Source organism: Myxocyprinus asiaticus, chromosome 39, assembly GCF_019703515.2.
Source record: "Myxocyprinus asiaticus isolate MX2 ecotype Aquarium Trade chromosome 39, UBuf_Myxa_2, whole genome shotgun sequence".
Lineage (NCBI taxonomy): Eukaryota > Metazoa > Chordata > Actinopteri > Cypriniformes > Catostomidae > Myxocyprinus > Myxocyprinus asiaticus.
The window spans coordinates 21,019,786-21,038,067 of NC_059382.1; the positions used below are offsets into that span (position 1 = coordinate 21,019,786).

The 18,282-nt window shown below is 35.8% G+C and overlaps 1 protein-coding gene across 1 annotated transcript; it reads left to right on the forward strand.

Moving 5' to 3' along the window:
- Positions 1-474: 474 nt before the first annotated feature.
- Positions 475-17,178, forward strand: LOC127429720 (alpha-2-macroglobulin-like). The gene is made up of 34 exons (XM_051678827.1): positions 475-622; positions 898-1,078; positions 1,208-1,364; positions 3,115-3,167; positions 3,353-3,373; positions 3,547-3,712; positions 3,816-3,900; positions 4,099-4,213; positions 4,312-4,432; positions 4,544-4,653; positions 4,736-4,906; positions 5,001-5,234; positions 5,363-5,575; positions 6,090-6,239; positions 6,384-6,506; positions 7,084-7,177; positions 7,648-7,774; positions 12,548-12,773; positions 12,849-12,975; positions 13,080-13,201; positions 13,296-13,347; positions 13,475-13,558; positions 13,660-13,836; positions 13,969-14,044; positions 14,231-14,387; positions 14,492-14,566; positions 14,649-14,811; positions 14,935-15,128; positions 15,263-15,475; positions 15,573-15,694; positions 15,995-16,076; positions 16,474-16,557; positions 16,686-16,791; positions 16,876-17,178. The coding sequence occupies exons 1-34, from the start codon at positions 537-539 to the stop codon at positions 16,914-16,916; spliced, it is 4,308 nt and encodes a 1,435-aa protein (XP_051534787.1). The 5' UTR covers positions 475-536; the 3' UTR covers positions 16,917-17,178.
- Positions 17,179-18,282: the final 1,104 nt, after the last annotated feature.

Consider the following 18,282-nt stretch of genomic DNA (forward strand, 5'->3'; position numbering starts at 1 on the left):
GCAACAGTGTAAACAGGGCCAACAGGTCAGTGACCTAATTTTTTCTTTGCTTATTGCATGATCATTGGCGAGGGAATAATATAATGAAAAAATACATAGGGATGTTGTGCAGTATTTGATTTATATTTCTACTACTTTTATGTGATGTCTTGATGCTGTTAAGATTTGACATGATGAACAAATAGGTATCAAATCAAATCTGAATCACTAAACAGTCAAGGATGACAATGGTCAGAAATTCTATGTTTACTTCTTTTCCATCTTATAAGATTCTGAAAATTCCTACTGCGTATGGTTTCAGAGAGGAGGAGCTAAGAAATGTCTTAAATTGAACCTTTTGGCAATTTTCCCAAAGGAAGGACACATTAACCAATTATTTGCTTTTATAGTACTAGGAACAAGCAAACTCGAGGGACCTCAAAAGATTAATAATTAATTTGATGATGAGTGCAAATCTTATCTCAATACCTCTTTTAGGATGAGCGTCCTTTTAAAAGACATAGTCAAGGTCGTGTTCTGCATGATCAGCCTTCATCATGGCTTTCAATGATCTTTGCAATTGGAAAGGGTTCCTTTTAGTCTCCTTTCTCTTCCTTTATGTCCATGGACAAACCTCAGGGCCGTAAGTAACTTTCAGTGTTATCTCCTAGTGAATAGTCTTGTGCATACTATGTACAGTATATGACTATACAAAAGCAACATGTGGAACACCTCAGAATATCTCGAAACCTAAAAATATCTAAATGTATGGATGAAAGCATCTGCCAAATTAATAAATGTAAATCTAATGTAAATGTATCGAGAGTCCTGAAGACACTCACTGTTTTAGACATTTTTGTGTTCTAATTGTGACTGACACTTGGGTAAACTTCTGTATACTTTGACATCTCTTAACAGCTTTTTCCTGGTAACATTTCCTGCTGTGATCCAGTCAGGATCTGAGGCCAAACTGTGTGCAAGTCTTCTCAAGCCAAACGAGAGCCTTACAATGAAAATTTATCTTGTGAATGACAACCAAACTACATTGCTGCTACAGGAGAAAGCTGTGGAAGAGTTTCACCGCTGCTTCAACTTCCAGGTCTGGCATCCAAATATGAACATGATAATGGACATAGTCAAATATGTTTGTGTCGTCATCAGTACCATTTCATTTTTGTTACTGGCATGTTTGTAGAGGTTGTGAATGCAGAATATTATTTCTCATCAGGCTCCACTGATAGAGGAAGAATCAGTGCAGAAAATGAAGGTAGAAATTGTGGGGGAGACTTTCAAGTTGACTAAGGAGAGGAAAGTCATGCTCAGACGTTACCATCCTTTGACCTTTATCCAGACTGATAAACCCATCTATATTCCAGGACAAACAGGTGAGCTGTGAGGGTTTTGAAGGACTAGAAGTTCATTGAATAAATAAGGTTGTTAAACTTGTAATTTATTGAATTCCACACTATTCATGACATAGTGATTTTGTAGGACATCAATGTTGTGACAGCACAACATTAAGATAGCTGACAATGGGGCAAACACGTAAACATAAGGCTACCACAATTGTTCGAAACTGCTTTTATACTGCTTATGCTTTAGCATAATGACATGTATCTTGTGATTTGGTTGGGTTTTGCATCAAAACTGTTGTAATTTAAGTTTTAGTAACTTGAATAACAGCATCTTTGCAAAACTTGCATTACACTGTGACAGATTGATAAAACAATCCATGCTGTTTGCCCATGTTCTGTTGCCAATAGAAAGACTCAGGCTACTCTTTGAGGGTTCACACTTGAAAACCATTTTCACTTCAGCCACAAATAAATAAATAAAACAGTGATACACATTGTCGTTTTCACATTGTACCTTTTCACTGTGTACCTGTTTTTGTCTACTCTGTGATACTGTCTCAGCCAGTTGATCATCCTGATTTTTTTAGAACCCAGTTAACTTGAATATTGTGTTATTGTAATATTATAATAATATATTGAGTATTATTATTTATACAAAAATAATATATTTTTGTGATGTACAGGGAATTGCTATGCGTTCTAGTTAAACCAAAGAGTTCTAAACCATCAAGCTTTTATTTTGGCAACATCTGCATAAAGTTTCTGTGTGTAGCTGAATTCACAACTGCTGTGTAAAATGTTCCTCATTTTAACATATAGTAAAACTAATACTAATTTGTTAATTATTTACAGTAAGTACTGTTTCAAGTTCTCAAGAAATTATTCAAGACAATCAGTCTGTAATCAAATAAGAACAAAGACAAAGTAAAAGCAATGAACAGAAACAAATTAAAAACAATAGAACAAAAATACAAATTAAGAAAATGCTTTTTTAACAGCTTCAAAAGATTTAAACAGCAGTATCATTCAAATGAATGTTCAGAATTAAATGAAATGTGACAACTACTACTGTAATAGCACATCTGTTACTCAAGATGGAGTTGTGAATCACATAATTGCTCTGAAAACACTATAATAATGCACTAATGTATACTGACTGTATAAACTTAGAAGTGAACAGACAGTTTGAACAAACAGTTCATATTGCAATTTCGATTTAATTTCGACTAACCATGCAGCCCTATTGTTGATGTACTCATCTGTCTGACATCAGAAAGTTGGGGAAGTTTCAATAAATGCAATTTTGGACTAGAGAAAGAGGTTTTGTGATCAAAGATACAGTGTTTTCGTAGTACATCCAGCTCTTTTATCTCAAAAGATCAAAGAAAGTTTGATTATTCGTGATATGACCATTTTAAAGTATTTTATGTGTTGCACATTAAAATGAGTTCACAAGCACGTTTAGGGCTCATAGTTATGTTTTTATTTGCAAAGAAAGTAATAAAAAAACAAAAATAAAGCATAAATATTTTAAAATAATTAATTTGAATTATCTAATCTTTCATTGAAACAGCTTTTTAATTTCCACTCTCATTTACTCCCAAATTAAATTTACCAGTAACCAGTACACTGAACTATGTCCAAACCTGAGTTTTCCACAGTCTATTAAATATTACTCTCATACTTACCTATGTAAATCAGTGTTACCATAAAATGTTGCATTGTAGAACAGATATGAGATAATGAAATTAGTAATCATCACACTTCTCTCATTTTACAGTGAATTTTAGAGTTGTCACCATGGATAAAAATTTTGTACCCTTTGATCAAAAGGTTCGTACCAAAGCAATGGATCTGTATAACTCTCCTATGTGCACACCACCCCAAATGCATACATGAATACACAAAATTTTAACAATATACAATGAATATAAAATATATTTATTTTGTTTACAATGGATTAATATGAAATTTATACTGCAAATGTTGTATTATGTTTTTTCTCTCTCTTGTTTTAGTACAATGCAGTTGTGCTTGAGGTAAGTACATGGAAACCACTTTCTTTACAGGCATTTATGGCTCAACAAATGTTTAAACAAATGTTTAATCTTGTAATTTACACTTCAAATTTATGGTATACCAAATTGCTTATATAATGTTATGTAGATGACTTTAACGAAATGTTTGCACTGTCTTCTTTGGAATCATACAGGACAGTCATCTCAACAGGATTGGTCAGTGGACAAATATTACTTCAACAAAGTGGATTTTACAGCTTTCTCATGAGTTGAACCCAGAGGCCCGTCAAGGCATGTATAAACTGAAGGCTTCAATTGGTGACAGGGTGATCACACATAATTTTGAAGTGAAAAAGTATGGTAAGTGACAATATCAAAGAATGTCACAGAACATATTTTGTAAGGTTACAGCAAGAATCTTCATTGCTAGCATTTTTAATTGTTGCTCTTTTTTGACTTGTAGTTTTACCTAAGTTTGAAGCAACCATAAAAGCCCCAAAAGAAATGAGTTTTGGTGACAGTGAACTGAATATAGAGGTTTGTGGAAAGTGAGTGAAGGTTTTTGTTTTTCTATTTATTGAATCAAAATAATAATAATAATAATAATAAAAGATTTTCTGTTCCATCTTTTTACATTTTTGTGCATGGAGGTTTCATTGAAATCATTCTTATCAGTCTTATGTAAATACTGTATGTCCTGAAGCTGTTTGCCAAACTTATAACTCAGAGTATATACTTTCTCACAGATACACATTTGGGCAACCTGTGGCTGGTAAAGCAAGTTTGGACATATGTCGGGATCGTTTGGCATATCTTATTGAACCTCAGTTCACTTCACCATGTTTTGCTGAAACCACTGAGGTGTGTGACAGTTATACAGATATATTGTGGTATGTTTAAGAACAAATTTCTGTTTTCAACTAATAGTTTTAATTGATGTACTTGTGTTCTACCATTAGATAAATGAGACAGGCTGTGCCTCCTTTTCCATTGACTCATCTGTCTTTTTTAACACTGCAAATGAGAGGTTTCTGAAAGAATCTCTTAAAGTAACAGCAAATGTAACATTAGAGGGAACAGGTGAGCAACTGGCTTGATACTTCTAAAATAAAATATGCACTACTTGGTTAAACCAACATTTTACCAATCTTTTATACTGGACAGTAATCAGCTAATCATATGTTTACCTAGAAAACACCATGGGGACGTCTGCAGATATATCTCTGACTTATGAAAGTGGTAAAGCTACATTTACTGAGCTACCTAAAATGTTTGAACACGGGTCAGTTATAGAAGGACAGGTATGTCTTGTTTCTGTTTAAATAAATTTAGCAAAATTACAATTTTGATATTTATTCTTTTTTTAATTTTTCTTTTGAACAGATGAAACTTGCAAATGTCAAAGGAGCACCTATTCAAAACAAGGAAGTATATATTTTGGATGGAAGTATGTGGCCCTCAAAACTGTTGCTAAATCTTACTACAGACAACAATGGACTGGCCAACTTCTCACTTAATTCGTCTAGTCTGCCAGAAAGTGATGTTACTCTGATGGTATGATCATCTGTGCTCATCCACCCAGTGTTTGTACAATTTATGTCTTTGTTTTATGATAACAAAATAATCTCTCATTCTCTGTGTTATCCAGGCAAGTGCTTATCCAGATTATCATTATCAGTCCTTTAGAAAATTGTACATCTTTACAGATAAAAAAATAGTTAAGATTCTCCAGCCAACCACTCCACATGCCCCAACATTAAGTGAATTGACTATAGAGGATCTTGAGGAACCATTAAAGTGTGATACAGAATTTTTAGTCACCATTAAGTATTATTTTGTTGGGATAAAGCTAGATGACCTCACCACTGACATCGTCTTTATGGTGAGTACAAAAATACTACAGCAGCCAATATTGTGTTATAGTAAAAAAAATTCCCTTGTAATTAGTTTAACAGTATTAATAGTCTGCATTGTTCAGTTTGTTAGCAGTGTGTCGTCTGTCTTTCTTAGGTCTTGTCCAGAGGAGTGATAGTTGAACATGGATATGAGAAAGTTGATGTGAAGACTTCTAAAGGAGTAGCAAGTGGCTCAATCTCATTCAAACTCTATGTTGGTGCAGATATGGCTCCAGCAGTGCAGATTCTGGCATATTGTGTACTGCCCAGTAAGAATATAGTTGCTGGTAGCACAAGCTTCAAGACTGAAAAGTGTTTGAAAAACAAGGTATGAAGCTTTGGATAGTTTAGACATTGCTGCCTTTAAATCCATTGTTTTGAATTCTGATTGGATGACCTGCATTCAAAGCCATTATATCTTGACAGCAAATGCACACCTGTGAGGGCACTATCCTGTATTAATGTACAAAGTTGCCAGGTTGCTTAGCTACAGCAAGCAGCCAACAGTAATTCTAATGCACTATATTACTTGGTGGAAGAATTGTTTATTCTGATTTTTATTTAAAACAAATGTAACTGTTTATTGAACATTGTTGTATTTCATAATGTTGTTGCCACCATTTTATAAAAAGCAATGAGTCACTGGTGTCTATAATTCCTGTGCATTACAGTAATTTTACCTCAGGTTTTAGGCTCTTTGAGTCGTGCCTAAGAACACGGTAAAATCATTGTAATGCATGCCGTCTCGTGGCTTGTTGCTTTTTATTTTAATTAAATGTCTCCATTTTCATATCAGGAATACATCATCCACTGTGTGTTCTTACAAGCTGTTGTTGTTCCAGGCGTCCCTGCAGTTTTCTCCAGCTAAAGCAGTTCCAGGTGAAGAAAATACTCTACAGCTCTCAGCTGAACCTGGTTCACTTTGTGGCCTCAGTGCTGTTGATCAGAGTGTACTGATCATGGAATCAGGAAGACGGCTGAATACTGACAAGGTGTACATGTGTAGTTTGCATAATAGAAATCATGATGTTAAATCATTTTGTTATCCATCTACAATACACTGAGACTAGACTGGCCTATTGTTAATGAGAAGTCTTTAGAATGTAATGTTTGATCAGTGATAAATCTTATTACAGGTCTTCAGCCTGCTGCCAGTGCAGTCAGTATGGGGTTATCCTGATGGCACTGAGGATGCACAGAATTGCCTTGAAGTTAGACCACGCCGAGCTCCAACAGACCATGCTTATGAAAGCTTGAAGGTAACAAACTGCTCATTTCATTGTAGATAAAGGGTTAGTTCATCCAAAAATTCTTTCATTATTTACTCACCGTCGTGTCATTACAAACCTATGTGACTTTCTTTCTTCAATGATGAACAAGAGTGCTTCTCATTTTGGGGTCAGGCTACGTCCACACTAATAGGTTTTCATTTGAAACCGCATTCATTTTTACATCTCTTCCACCTAGAGTCTTTTAAAAACTCTCTCCATACTGTTGAAAACTATGATGTTAGGAGACTGTCTGAAAATTGAGATTTCAAACTTTAGTGTGGAAAGTAGTGTTTAGGGTGGATTAGTGTGAACATTCTGTCTAATACCTCTTGTGTTCCATGGAAGAATGTCATATGGGCTTGGGACAACATGAGTGAGTAAATGATTACATATTTTATATTTTTGAGTGAACTATCCATTTAAGTTTACAATAGGTAGACATAAATAATTAAAAGAAATCAGGTTTTATAACATTTTAAAACTTGAATTGTCTTAATTTTTTTATATTTTCAAACATGGAGGCCTTGTGTTACATTTCATGTGATTTATCATTGCTCTCTGACAGAAAGTGGGACTGAAGATGGCAACAAATCTGATTTTGAGACGACCTCATTGTCTGACATACGAAGGCGTGATTTATAACAAAGGCTTTTATTTTGGTATACCTTCTTTAACTACGTGATGCATGCATAATTTTTTACAGATAATTACAAAGTAATTACATCTTCAAGATAACTTGGTGACCAGTCATTTAATGTGATTTGAAATTCACTTTGTACTGCTGTTGTCAAAGTGTTGTCACTGTGTTAATAGCTGACAGGTAAAATTGACTTTACAACAAAGTAACAAAAAAGTTTTGAACACAAAGGGTTACTGGATGGCAAATAGACATGTAAATACATAAATATGATAGAAAAAGAGACAAAGTTATTTGTAATGTGGTGAAATAGAAGGTGAATACACAGTAACATTTGAATATACTCTAGTCTAGATGTTACTACATGTATTTACTGCATTAAGTTTGTTCACTTTTTCAATGTGTTCTTCAATCTTCTTTGACATATTTATGATGTTTTAAAGTTTGTTACATTATGCAATGGTCATCTCCTTTTTTGTTGTTGTTTTTTAGGTTTAGGCGAGAGAGGATTTGCAGGTATGCCGCTTGATAGTATGCGAGGCGGTTCAATGCCTCCACCTGTGAAAACAGTTCGTACCTTTTTCCCAGAAACATGGATCTGGCAACTCAATGAAGTGGGGTATGTACAAGTACAGTATATTAAATGGTACAGTTTATACTGAATGGACTTTTGCTAAGCTCTGCCTTAAAAGTTTTTCTGACAAATCCTATCCTAGCAACTGTTGCCGTCCGCCATTTCTCTGACAAACGTTTGCTTTTTTCAATGTGAATCTACAGGGGTAATGCCATTTGAGTTGTTTTAAACAGATTTTATAAAAATCATCCAAAAAATCTAATAAAAAAAAAAAGAAAGAAAGAAAGAAAGAAAGAAAGTGCTTGCTGGTCATGGGTCACTTGTAATAGTGATGCGAGGCACCCAGAAAGGATACATGCAGTGTTTTTATTTTTTGTAAACCTTTAAATAAATCTTGAGAAGAGCATGCTATGCATTAAACTATGTGCGAGTCAGGCCTCATTCCAAAATAAAAATGCATAACAGCAGCAATACACCAACATTTGCTCCAAGGTAAATTTAAACTAATAACTTAATGGGGCCATGACATGCTTTTTTCATATTTTATTATTTTCCCTGGAGTCCACTTACAATGTTTATAAAGTTGTATTTATTTATTTTTTAACCAAAAACAGTCATCATTTTGTAATATATGATAATTTTCTACCCTGTTTCTGGCCCTCTGACTGAAACGCTCTCGAAGGAACTCACTAAGAATCAACTGTGCCCAGTAAATGCGCTATTAATTTGCACACATTCTTTGCGCTGGTTTAGCTCCCCATTCACTAAAAGAATAATGCAGATCATGCAAAAGCACAAACGCGCCTCCAAAGTTTATGTTGAATGCAATTTGCACATGCAGTTCTGATCTTGTACGCCGATTCTGAGCACTATATAGTGGAGGTTGCAGTAGACCACCATGATCTGACACACCTTGCTGGGACTGAACAGCATCACTGCTCTACTGTAATCCAGAAACCTGAATCATCTCTTTAACATGCTGAAAGTGTGCTTGACTAAACCGCCCATCTGGAAATATGACTCTTCTCCATCATTTGATCATAAATTGATGAATTACTGCTGCCATGATCATTAGAAAATGTACACAAGCATCTCTTTTAAATAAAATTAGTTTTAGAAATAGCACGATGTGAATTGGGTCAGGCAAATAGCACAGAGTTTGTGAACAAAGCGTAAAGTATAAATAGCTTAATTTACATATTAAGGAGGTGTGTTCGCGCAGAAAGGAATAACAATGGTAGAGTTCGGAATGACATACTACCCAAACTACTCTTACTACTTATGCCATATCTATCTATGGCAGAATAACAGGAGTATTATGATATTATGCCATTCCGAACTTTGCCATTTGTGTAAATACTGAAGACGCAGTGCAATTTCAGTGCTGTTTGCACTTGCTTAAACAAGATTGCGGGTGGTTGGTGAATAAGATGCAGGTTTTTGCACTGAAATATTACACGCAAAGGTAGTGTAACTGTTTAGTCAAGTCGCCCCTCTGTTTTGGCCACTGCGTCTCTTTTACAATTCAATGTAAACGCTCACTGCTGTGATTGGTAACATCATGCAGCCCCTTGAATACAGCTATATGTGAAACTCAATTGGAAGAGAGCATGAACCAGCACCACAACAACTAAACCTATATTTTAGTGTTTACACAATCAACACACTTCCAACGCACGTCCAACATCACATCCAACATAAAATAACAATAGCAAGTCCGTAAAACACATTGTATCCGAATGTTTACATTTATTATCAAACTGAACACACCATACACCATATATATCAAACAGTCAACAGATTAAACATTCATGAATGCAACTGGTTGCTTATAGTTTTGCAGTCATGTCCAATGATGTTTTAACCGCCCGTAATCTTTAAGTAATAGTTCCTTTGCAAAGCCCGCTGTACTATGCGACGGACACATGTAACCCATGCTATAATGAGCAGAACACACATATATAATCCTGCAGTGACAATTTGTTAAATTTCAGGTGCTCTTTCCTGATGTTGGAATGCTTCAACAAAGGCAAAAGCAGAGACGCTGGTCTTCACAGCTGTTACATCTCGCATCTTCCATCGTCTATTTACACGAAAATCACAAGACGTGTTTTTAAAAGTTGAACTTTTTTTGCTCTTAAAACGAGTCTCACATCACCGGAAACGCATCAAAATGGTCAATGATATCTATCTAATGCATTTTTACATAGACCAACAATTAAAAATAGCGTAGATGGGCTCAAGAATGCGTACAGGACGCATTTATACTTAAAACAGCAAGATGCAGCACAGCAAACTGAAACAGACTAGGGATCTCTTTTTAAAAGTTATAACTTGATACAGTGCATTTTAAAAGTGGTGCTCTTTAGCCGAAAAAGCACCAGGGGTGGATCCAAGGGTGTGATTATATAAAAGTAGTTATGCTGTCTTGCATATTCTGATGGATTCATCCGTGAGATGTCACAAAGTAGGAAAAATCTAAATGAGCCGTTTTTGCAGCTCGGTTTAAATAAATGCTCTTTTTGTATTGGGTAGGATGTTTTGAGTTCTGAAACTTTTACTGTTTTTATAGTAAAATAACTTCTTATATGTCAAAAGATAAGGGAAAATTTCATTTGCATTTAGTCATTTAGTAGACACTTTTATCCTCCAGTCATGAACCCTTTAACGTTAGTTAATCTATGCATTGATTCAGGTCACAGTAAAGGCGATAGTAAAAAAAAAACGTTCACATAATCATAGAAGCAGTGAGTGTTTTATGGGACGTTATGAGCAGTTCAGTTCACACTAATGTTATAAGGTGTGTGATTAATACAAATGACGCTTTTCTCTTTTCGGGTGCCTGTGATGCCTCAATTCTGATTCACATCCTTCACAGGTTTCAGTCTCATCACTTTGTAATTTTTTTAAAAAATTTTTTTTAGAAAATACGTCAGATAAATGTGCCTTGCAATGTTACTCTTCATTTCAGCAGTAAGGGCCAACCCACTAGTCCAACGAATGTATCTAGCAGAATGGTGAATGTTTTTGCACATTTGTCTTTTCGGGCATGTGTAGTTTTGGCATATAAAGAATTATATTAGACCTCGAATTTTGGTTGAAACTCCAATTATTATTGATCAATTATTGAGATTTTATTAATTAGTTCATTTTAGTTACTGTAAGTTTAGTTAATAGAAGATTCTAGTACTGTAGATTTGAGTTCAGCCATTTTTGGGTCAGCCAGAGTTAAATGACTAATACTAAATAGAATGATCACTCTGGCGGCCTATCTGTTTCTAAACAGTAGACTTAACGCTGTCTACTAACGACAATAATTTCAGCATGAGTCAGAATAGAATCAAGTTTAACAATTTATTAGCCAGGCAAATATGTATCATGTCAATTACATAATTAATCAATTTAGAAATAATCAATACAAAGCATCCAATGCTCGAAAGACGAATCCAAAGAGAATGAGATGTATACCTGACATCAGCAAAATACATAGTTTTGCACTGTGGGAATCTTCTGGCTACAGAATTCTGCTAAGCTGTCTGCCAGGTTCTCTTAAATATGCAAACCAGAGTAAACATCAAAAACCAAATGGTAAATAATAGGAATTTGGAAATTAATGGGTCTCGATGACTCGGGGTTGCACCTTTTCTGCATACAGGAGATAATTTAGATGAAAGACCAAGGGAAATGGCACGCCACCAGCAGCAGACAGAATCTCTCAAAGCTGTGTTACCAGATATTCTACTGCTGTGGGAATGAAACCATTGGACCAGTCACACTGAGACCTTTTAAATTATACTATACATGAATGTTAACATCCCTTGCATTCACAAAGAACATTACATTTTCATACAGTCATTCTGAGTGATTTGAGTCTAAAGGCCTTTCCACAACAAAGGCGCCTTGATTTCTCACCATGATCAACTTTTTCAATAGATACAATGGACTCCTAATGAGCCATTTTCACCTGGAGCGAACATTTGCACACAATCACGTGCCAACAAAGTGAAGCTTTTTTTTTTTTATGGTGAGTGTGTCAATTTTCTTTTCTTTGCTGGACAATGAAATGCCCTGACCAGTGAAATATGAGTTTTGGATCACGTGTCAGGAGCTGCTGCAGTTGTTCTGTCAAGTTGTTCTTTTCTCATCCGTCATAGGCAGAGAACAGACCAGCTCAAAGGTGTATTGAGCCACCTACTCTACCGGGGTAAAATTGCTTGTTGATTAGTGCCACATATTGTAAATGAATGAATGTGCTAATGGCTGTCTTTTGCCTCATTTTCTATGTGCAAGGGCCATTCATTGGTGGGCAAAGGCCTTAAAGAGAATGGATTGAAGGAGATTTTAGTGGGGGAGAATAGGCAAATGTTGAGAGAGAACAGATGAGAAAGAAACTTTCCACTCATTCACTGTGTGTGGTGTGTTATCTCAGATGGAGGTGTTAATTGTGTGATACCCGCCTTACACAGTCCATGTGAGAATATTATCCAATTAGTTAATGAGAATATTTTTCTAAAAACCGTACCATTAACGGCAATCTCCCATTCATTCCTGTGGCAAGTTCTGCAAAGCTTGTCAGAGCGAGGAACGATAGTCAAGGGGGATGAAGCTTAGCGAAAGTTCAATTAGCTTTTAAATTTTACAGTACCTAGCAATGTAGACAATGTCACCTAATTACCAATGCTGACACACTTAACACATGGAGAGAAAAATATATGAAATGCTTATCCACATACCCAACAGAGTTTGCAAGAATGCAATTGATGAAACATTGATAATACCCCTTACACTACCTTTCTTCCGTACTGTGTTGCACAACAGAGACTCTGGATCGACACAGGTTCCTGTCAAGGTTCCTGACACCATCACAACTTGGGAGACGGAGGCTTTCTGTCTGTCCTCCAAAGGTCTGGGTCTGGCTCCTCCTGCTCAGCTCACAGTTTTCCAGCCCTTCTTCCTGGACCTCTCTCTGCCTTACTCCATCATCCGTGGGGAGATCTTTGAGCTGAAGGCCACTGTCTTCAACTATCTGTCCAAGTGTATCATGGTGAGATTGCCAAAACAGTCTTATCAAATTTCTATAATTTCAAATATGAACTAATCATCTGTCTTTCCTTGACAGGTTAAAGTAACTCCAGCTCCTTCTTCAGACTACACACTTAAAGCCTCCTCTGATGATCAGTATTCATCCTGTTTATGTGCTAATGGAAGAAAAACCTTTAAATGGATTCTCACTCCTTCTGTTCTGGGTAGGTAATGTCTTTGTTCTTTTCTCTAAAACAAAAGCCCATGTTCTTAGTTACTGTAAGATCCAACTGGGTGTGTTGATACAAATGCTTGACTTGTTTTGTAGGAGTCTTGAATATTACGGTCAGTGCAGAGGCAGAACAGTCCCAGACTGTGTGTGACAATGAGATTGTGAGCGTGCCAGAGAGAGGACGCATTGACGTAGTTACACAAAGTCTGCTTGTACAGGTCAGTACACTTCAACAGCTCTCTGATATAATTTACTTCTGAGTCTAATATTTATTTTAGTGTGATATGATGGTGTTTATGTTTCATTCTGTAGGCTGAAGGAACTGAAAAGACAGAGACCCACAGCTGGTTATTGTGTCCAAAGGGTTTGTTTTCATACATGTATTTAATATATTCTTTATTATTGGCTTTGCACAGGCAATTTTCAAAGAATTACTAGTGTCATAGGTGTACTTTGTTGATCAATGATGTTTTTATCTCTCTGGTTGATAGGGAACAGTCTCTCAGAGGAGGTGGATCTGACTCTTCCAAAAGAAGTGATAGAGGGATCAGTCAGATTATCTGTATCAGTCCTTGGTAAAATTTCAAACTGTGTATTCTAAATTAACTTTGATTTCTGAAATGTAATGAGTTTAGTTCCAGACACTCAGTATATGGTTTGAAATTGTTCTTTGTAGGAGACATATTGGGCCGTGCGCTGCAGAATCTTCACGGATTATTACGGATGCCATATGGCTGTGGAGAGCAGAACATTGCTGTTCTTTCTCCCAATATTTACATTCTACAGTACCTGGAGAACACTGAGCAGCTTACACCAGCCATCCGAGAGAGAGCCACCGGCTTCCTTAAGAATGGTAAGAAACATAAATGATGTATTACATTTTTTCATTTTTGATCACTTTCAAATGTCCTTCAATAAAGCTTAATAGTCAGATACATTTTGTCAACTCAAACAAACTGTTCAAGTGTTAATCAATATAATACAGGATACCAAAGACAACTGAACTACAAACATAACAATGGTGCATACAGCACATTTGGCCATGATCAAGCGAATACATGGTAAATATTTTTTCGCCCTCATTTTTATCATAGCATCTATATTCAGTCAAGTTAACCTGCAGTAATCAACCCAGAGATATATTTTTATTTTGAAATTCAGTCTTAAATGTGTGTGCTTTAAGCTAATGTTGGAATTAACTGAAACAACTGATGACATTTTCTATATCAAAACTTCCACATCACCAGGTTGACAGCTTTTGTCCTGAGGTCTTTTGGCCAAGCACAGAAATACATATATATTGATCAAAATGTTCTTCAGAGTGCAAAGGAATGGTTGATAAACCAGCAGAGACCAGATGGATGTTTTATGCAACAGGGAAGACTGTTCAACAATGGCATGAAGGTATGTCATTCATCATTTGTGGCAGTTATGAAAAGACAAAACAAGTCAAATTTTTTGGTGAGTTTCTATATGTTTCTTTTTTGCCTGCTTTTCTTCCTTTACAGGGTGGAGTAAATGATAATGTGACCATGACTGCTTACATTACTGCATCATTTCTTGAACTGGAAACTCCAGTCACTGTAAGTAAACCTACAGGAAAAGATGGGAAACTAAAAGATAATATTTTATATTAGTCTAACATACAGTATGTTTTTGTTGCAGGATCCTGTAGTTTCCAAAGGTTTGTCATGCTTGAGGTCCGTCATTGGGAATCTCAAAAACACTTACACCACTGCTCTGCTTGCCTACACTTTCAGTCTGGCTAGAGAGATGGACACTCGACAGCAGCTTTTAAAGGAGCTGGACAATCTTGCTATTTCAGATGGTAAGGAAAATGTTGAGGTCTTCACATACAATACTTGAGGTATTACTAACATAGTGATTTTGCATCTGTTGGATAATATGTATGTCAGTTTTCTCATGTCTCTCTTATCCATATGTCCTATAGGAGGTCAACTACACTGGTCTCAGGTTGCATCTGATGCTGCGTCTGATTCTCTGGCAGTGGAGATCAGCTCATATGTGCTGCTAGGTGTTCTCACTACAGATTCAGTCAATACAACTGATCTGGGTTATGCCAATAGGATTGTCAGCTGGCTTGTGAAGCAGCAGAATGCCTATGGAGGATTCTCCTCCACCCAGGTTACTCAAAACAGCTACAATTGAACATACTATTGATGAATGTACTGGTTAGACTGGGTAAAAGTAAAATTAGTGAAAATAATTGTTTATTTATTTACTTTAATGTTGTAATGGTGATGCTGTGATGTTATCAGGACACAGTTGTGGCTCTTCAGGCTCTGTCTTTGTACGCCACTAAAGTGTTCAGCTCAGATGGCTCCAGCACAGTGAATGTACAGTCTGCAGGAGACACTCACCACTTTGATGTGAATCAGGACAACAAGTTACTGTATCAGGAGAGGCCACTGCAGAACGTTCCAGGCAAATACAGTATTGAAGTGAAGGGCTCCACCTGTGTGTCTGTGCAGGTCTGTATGTCCAGGTCCAGTTACTCCAATTCACTTTCTCTTGGTCTATCTTATTTTTCTGTCTTACATTGACTAATATTTTATTCTGCTCTCACAGATGGCTCTGTTCTACAACATTCTCACCCCAGCTGAGTCTAAATCTTTGAGCGTTGAAGCTAAGATTGAGGGAGATTGCAAAAAATATTTTGGACAAAACCTATTTGTGACTTTCTCTGTCAAGTAAGAACATATCAGAATTTATGCCTTTAGTTTGTCTAACAAGTAACTGAATGGCTAAAGTCTCTAAATGCAAGAATACAAAATGAGCTCAAATGATAGTTGTCAGTAGTTACTGTTAACAAATTCCTTTTGGAGAAAAATGTTATCTGATATCATAGTCAAACTGGCAGCAACATTATGAGTAAGATAAACTTTGCTTGTGCCATTTTAATTTTATTTACTTTTGCACCCACTTACTTGTATCGTTGGTATTAATAGATAAATAAATTAACCAACTGGTGTCATTTTTATCTTTTCCAGATATGATGGTCCACAGGCAAGAACTAACATGGTCATTGTGGACATTAAACTGTTATCAGGATTCATAGCTGATACATCATTGGTGTGTTTTAAGTGTGAAACATAATTAAGCACAAACTTCAAAAGGTTCTGCTTGCACACATACACATCACATGCATCTTTTGGAGGACCAGAACATTCAGTTTTCTTTTATTTCATTGCCTTTTGTGTGTAAATAAAGTTGTACGTAAATATTGGTTTAATACAACAAATGGATGGTGTAGCCCAGTGGTTTTAGACCTGGGCTGTTATTTGAATGGCTGTAAGTTCAAAAAGTACAAACGATGATCAATTAACTATACCGATTGAGAAATAGGGAACTGTCCAGAGTCACCTTGAATCCAGTATGGTGTAGCTATGACCAGATATTATCTATATATCAATATGCTGTTCTGTTGGACATGTGATGAATAATGAATAATGTCACATTTTCCCCACAGCTTCAATCTCCACTACATTCAAATGCATCATTTGTGGAGCGTGTTGATTCTAAAGATGATCATGTCATAGTTTATTTGAAAGAGGTGAGAGAACAGCGTTCATGAGCATGATATGAGCATATATGATGTTTAGGAAGATTAATTCAAATTTTATTATACTCTGTCTTCCAACATCTCATTAACTAATTAGTGTCAACTCTTGTTTACTGCAGGTTCTAAAAAATATTCCTTTGCATTACCAAATGCAGCTGAAACAGGTTCTTCCAGTAAAGAATCTCAAGCCAGCTGTGATCAAAGTCTACGATTACTACCAACCACGTAAGATTTTTTTTTTTTTCTATTATGGTGAGTGGTAATCATGTAATATTAAGCTAATTTCTGGGTGTTAACTTTTTCCTTCAGGTGATGAGTCAGAGACTGTGTACTCCTCCCACTGTGAATGAGATGTTGTGCTTCAGTTCTGCAGATATTTAGTGCACCTTGGATAAAAACATTGACTAAATCTTTAAAGTTATGTTTTGCTCAGTTTTTTTATTCTTTATCTGTAAAATCATTTAAATGTCTAATAATAAACCCATCAGCTTTAATTTTAATAATACCCTAAAACTTGAAATCACTCTTTGGCAATGCAACAATTCGGTTAAGCAAATCACAAAGTATAACAATGATTATTAAAAGTGATTAAAGCAAGTTATGGTGAACTCATTGGGCCTCATTCATGAAACATGAGCAGAACAAATTTTTGTGTAAATTGTTTGTAAAACTGGTCTGGCGTAAATTTTCAGATTCATGAAAGTTTTTCAAAACGGTAGTCAAAACAACGAACAAAATTTACACCTGCTCCCGACCATGTGTAAATCATGCGTAAGACATCCGAACGTGTTGTGTTCTTTCAGACAAACTGTCATGACTGCATTTTAATAGAAGTAAAATTAAATAAGTAATTAGTGAAAATAACCTTAAAAAATAACATAAATAATAAAAAAAGACTTAAAAAAAACGTTTCTTTGCTGCATTTATTTTTTCAAAGTATAGTCCCCCTACCAGTGCTGAAGAAGTAATCCAAAGTATTTAGAAAACGTTACTGACCTTGAGTAATCTAACGTAATACGTTACAAATTATATTTTACAGCATGTATTCTGTAATCTGTAGTGGAATACATTTAAAAAGTAACCCTCCCAACCCTATATATATATATATATATATATATATATATATATATATATATATATATACAAGTTATATTATTTAGATTTCATAATTCCGTATAGGCATCAGTAAATCGTTTTCAGTTGACTAATGGTCAGTGGTAAAACCATAAATGAACACATCGGTAGCAGGTGCGTAAACAATAAAACGGGGGAAAAAAGAAAGAGCCCGCACACTGCCATATAGCTTTTAAATATGCAATATCTTATAGCGTTTTGGTCAAAGACCTTCTTCAGGCATTCTATCAATTTCTTTGAAGATTGTTCTTGTTGCATGCTGCCAATGAGCGTCCGATGTTTGTGGGAGATGCCACTGAATTTCCTCGGCCGCTGCCGCTGTTTGTGTTGGGTGTAAAGGGGGTTAGGTGCGCCGACATGGCATGGTCATGCACGGCTTTCGTTGTGGACCGTGTGGACCGGTCAAGGACAATGGTAATTTCAGTAATTACTTATAATAAATGATCTCCGACATGGAGACAGGATCAGGATCTAACTGCAAACGATACTGTGTACTTTTGTATATTTATGTCCTTTTTGGAGCTTCAAAATTTTGGTACCCATTTACTTGCATTTTAAGGACTTCCAGAACTGAAATATTCT

Bases quoted from the DNA above. Each gene is read 5' to 3' on its own strand.
- LOC127429720 (XM_051678827.1), top strand. From the start codon at position 537: ATGGCTTTCAATGATCTTTGCAATTGGAAAGGGTTCCTTTTAGTCTCC. The intron at 1,365-3,114 runs GTGAGCTGTGAG...CTCATTTTACAG, and splicing joins CTATATTCCAGGACAAACAG to TGAATTTTAGAGTTGTCACC. The intron at 13,348-13,474 runs GTTTGTTTTCAT...TCTGGTTGATAG, and splicing joins CTGGTTATTGTGTCCAAAGG to GGAACAGTCTCTCAGAGGAG.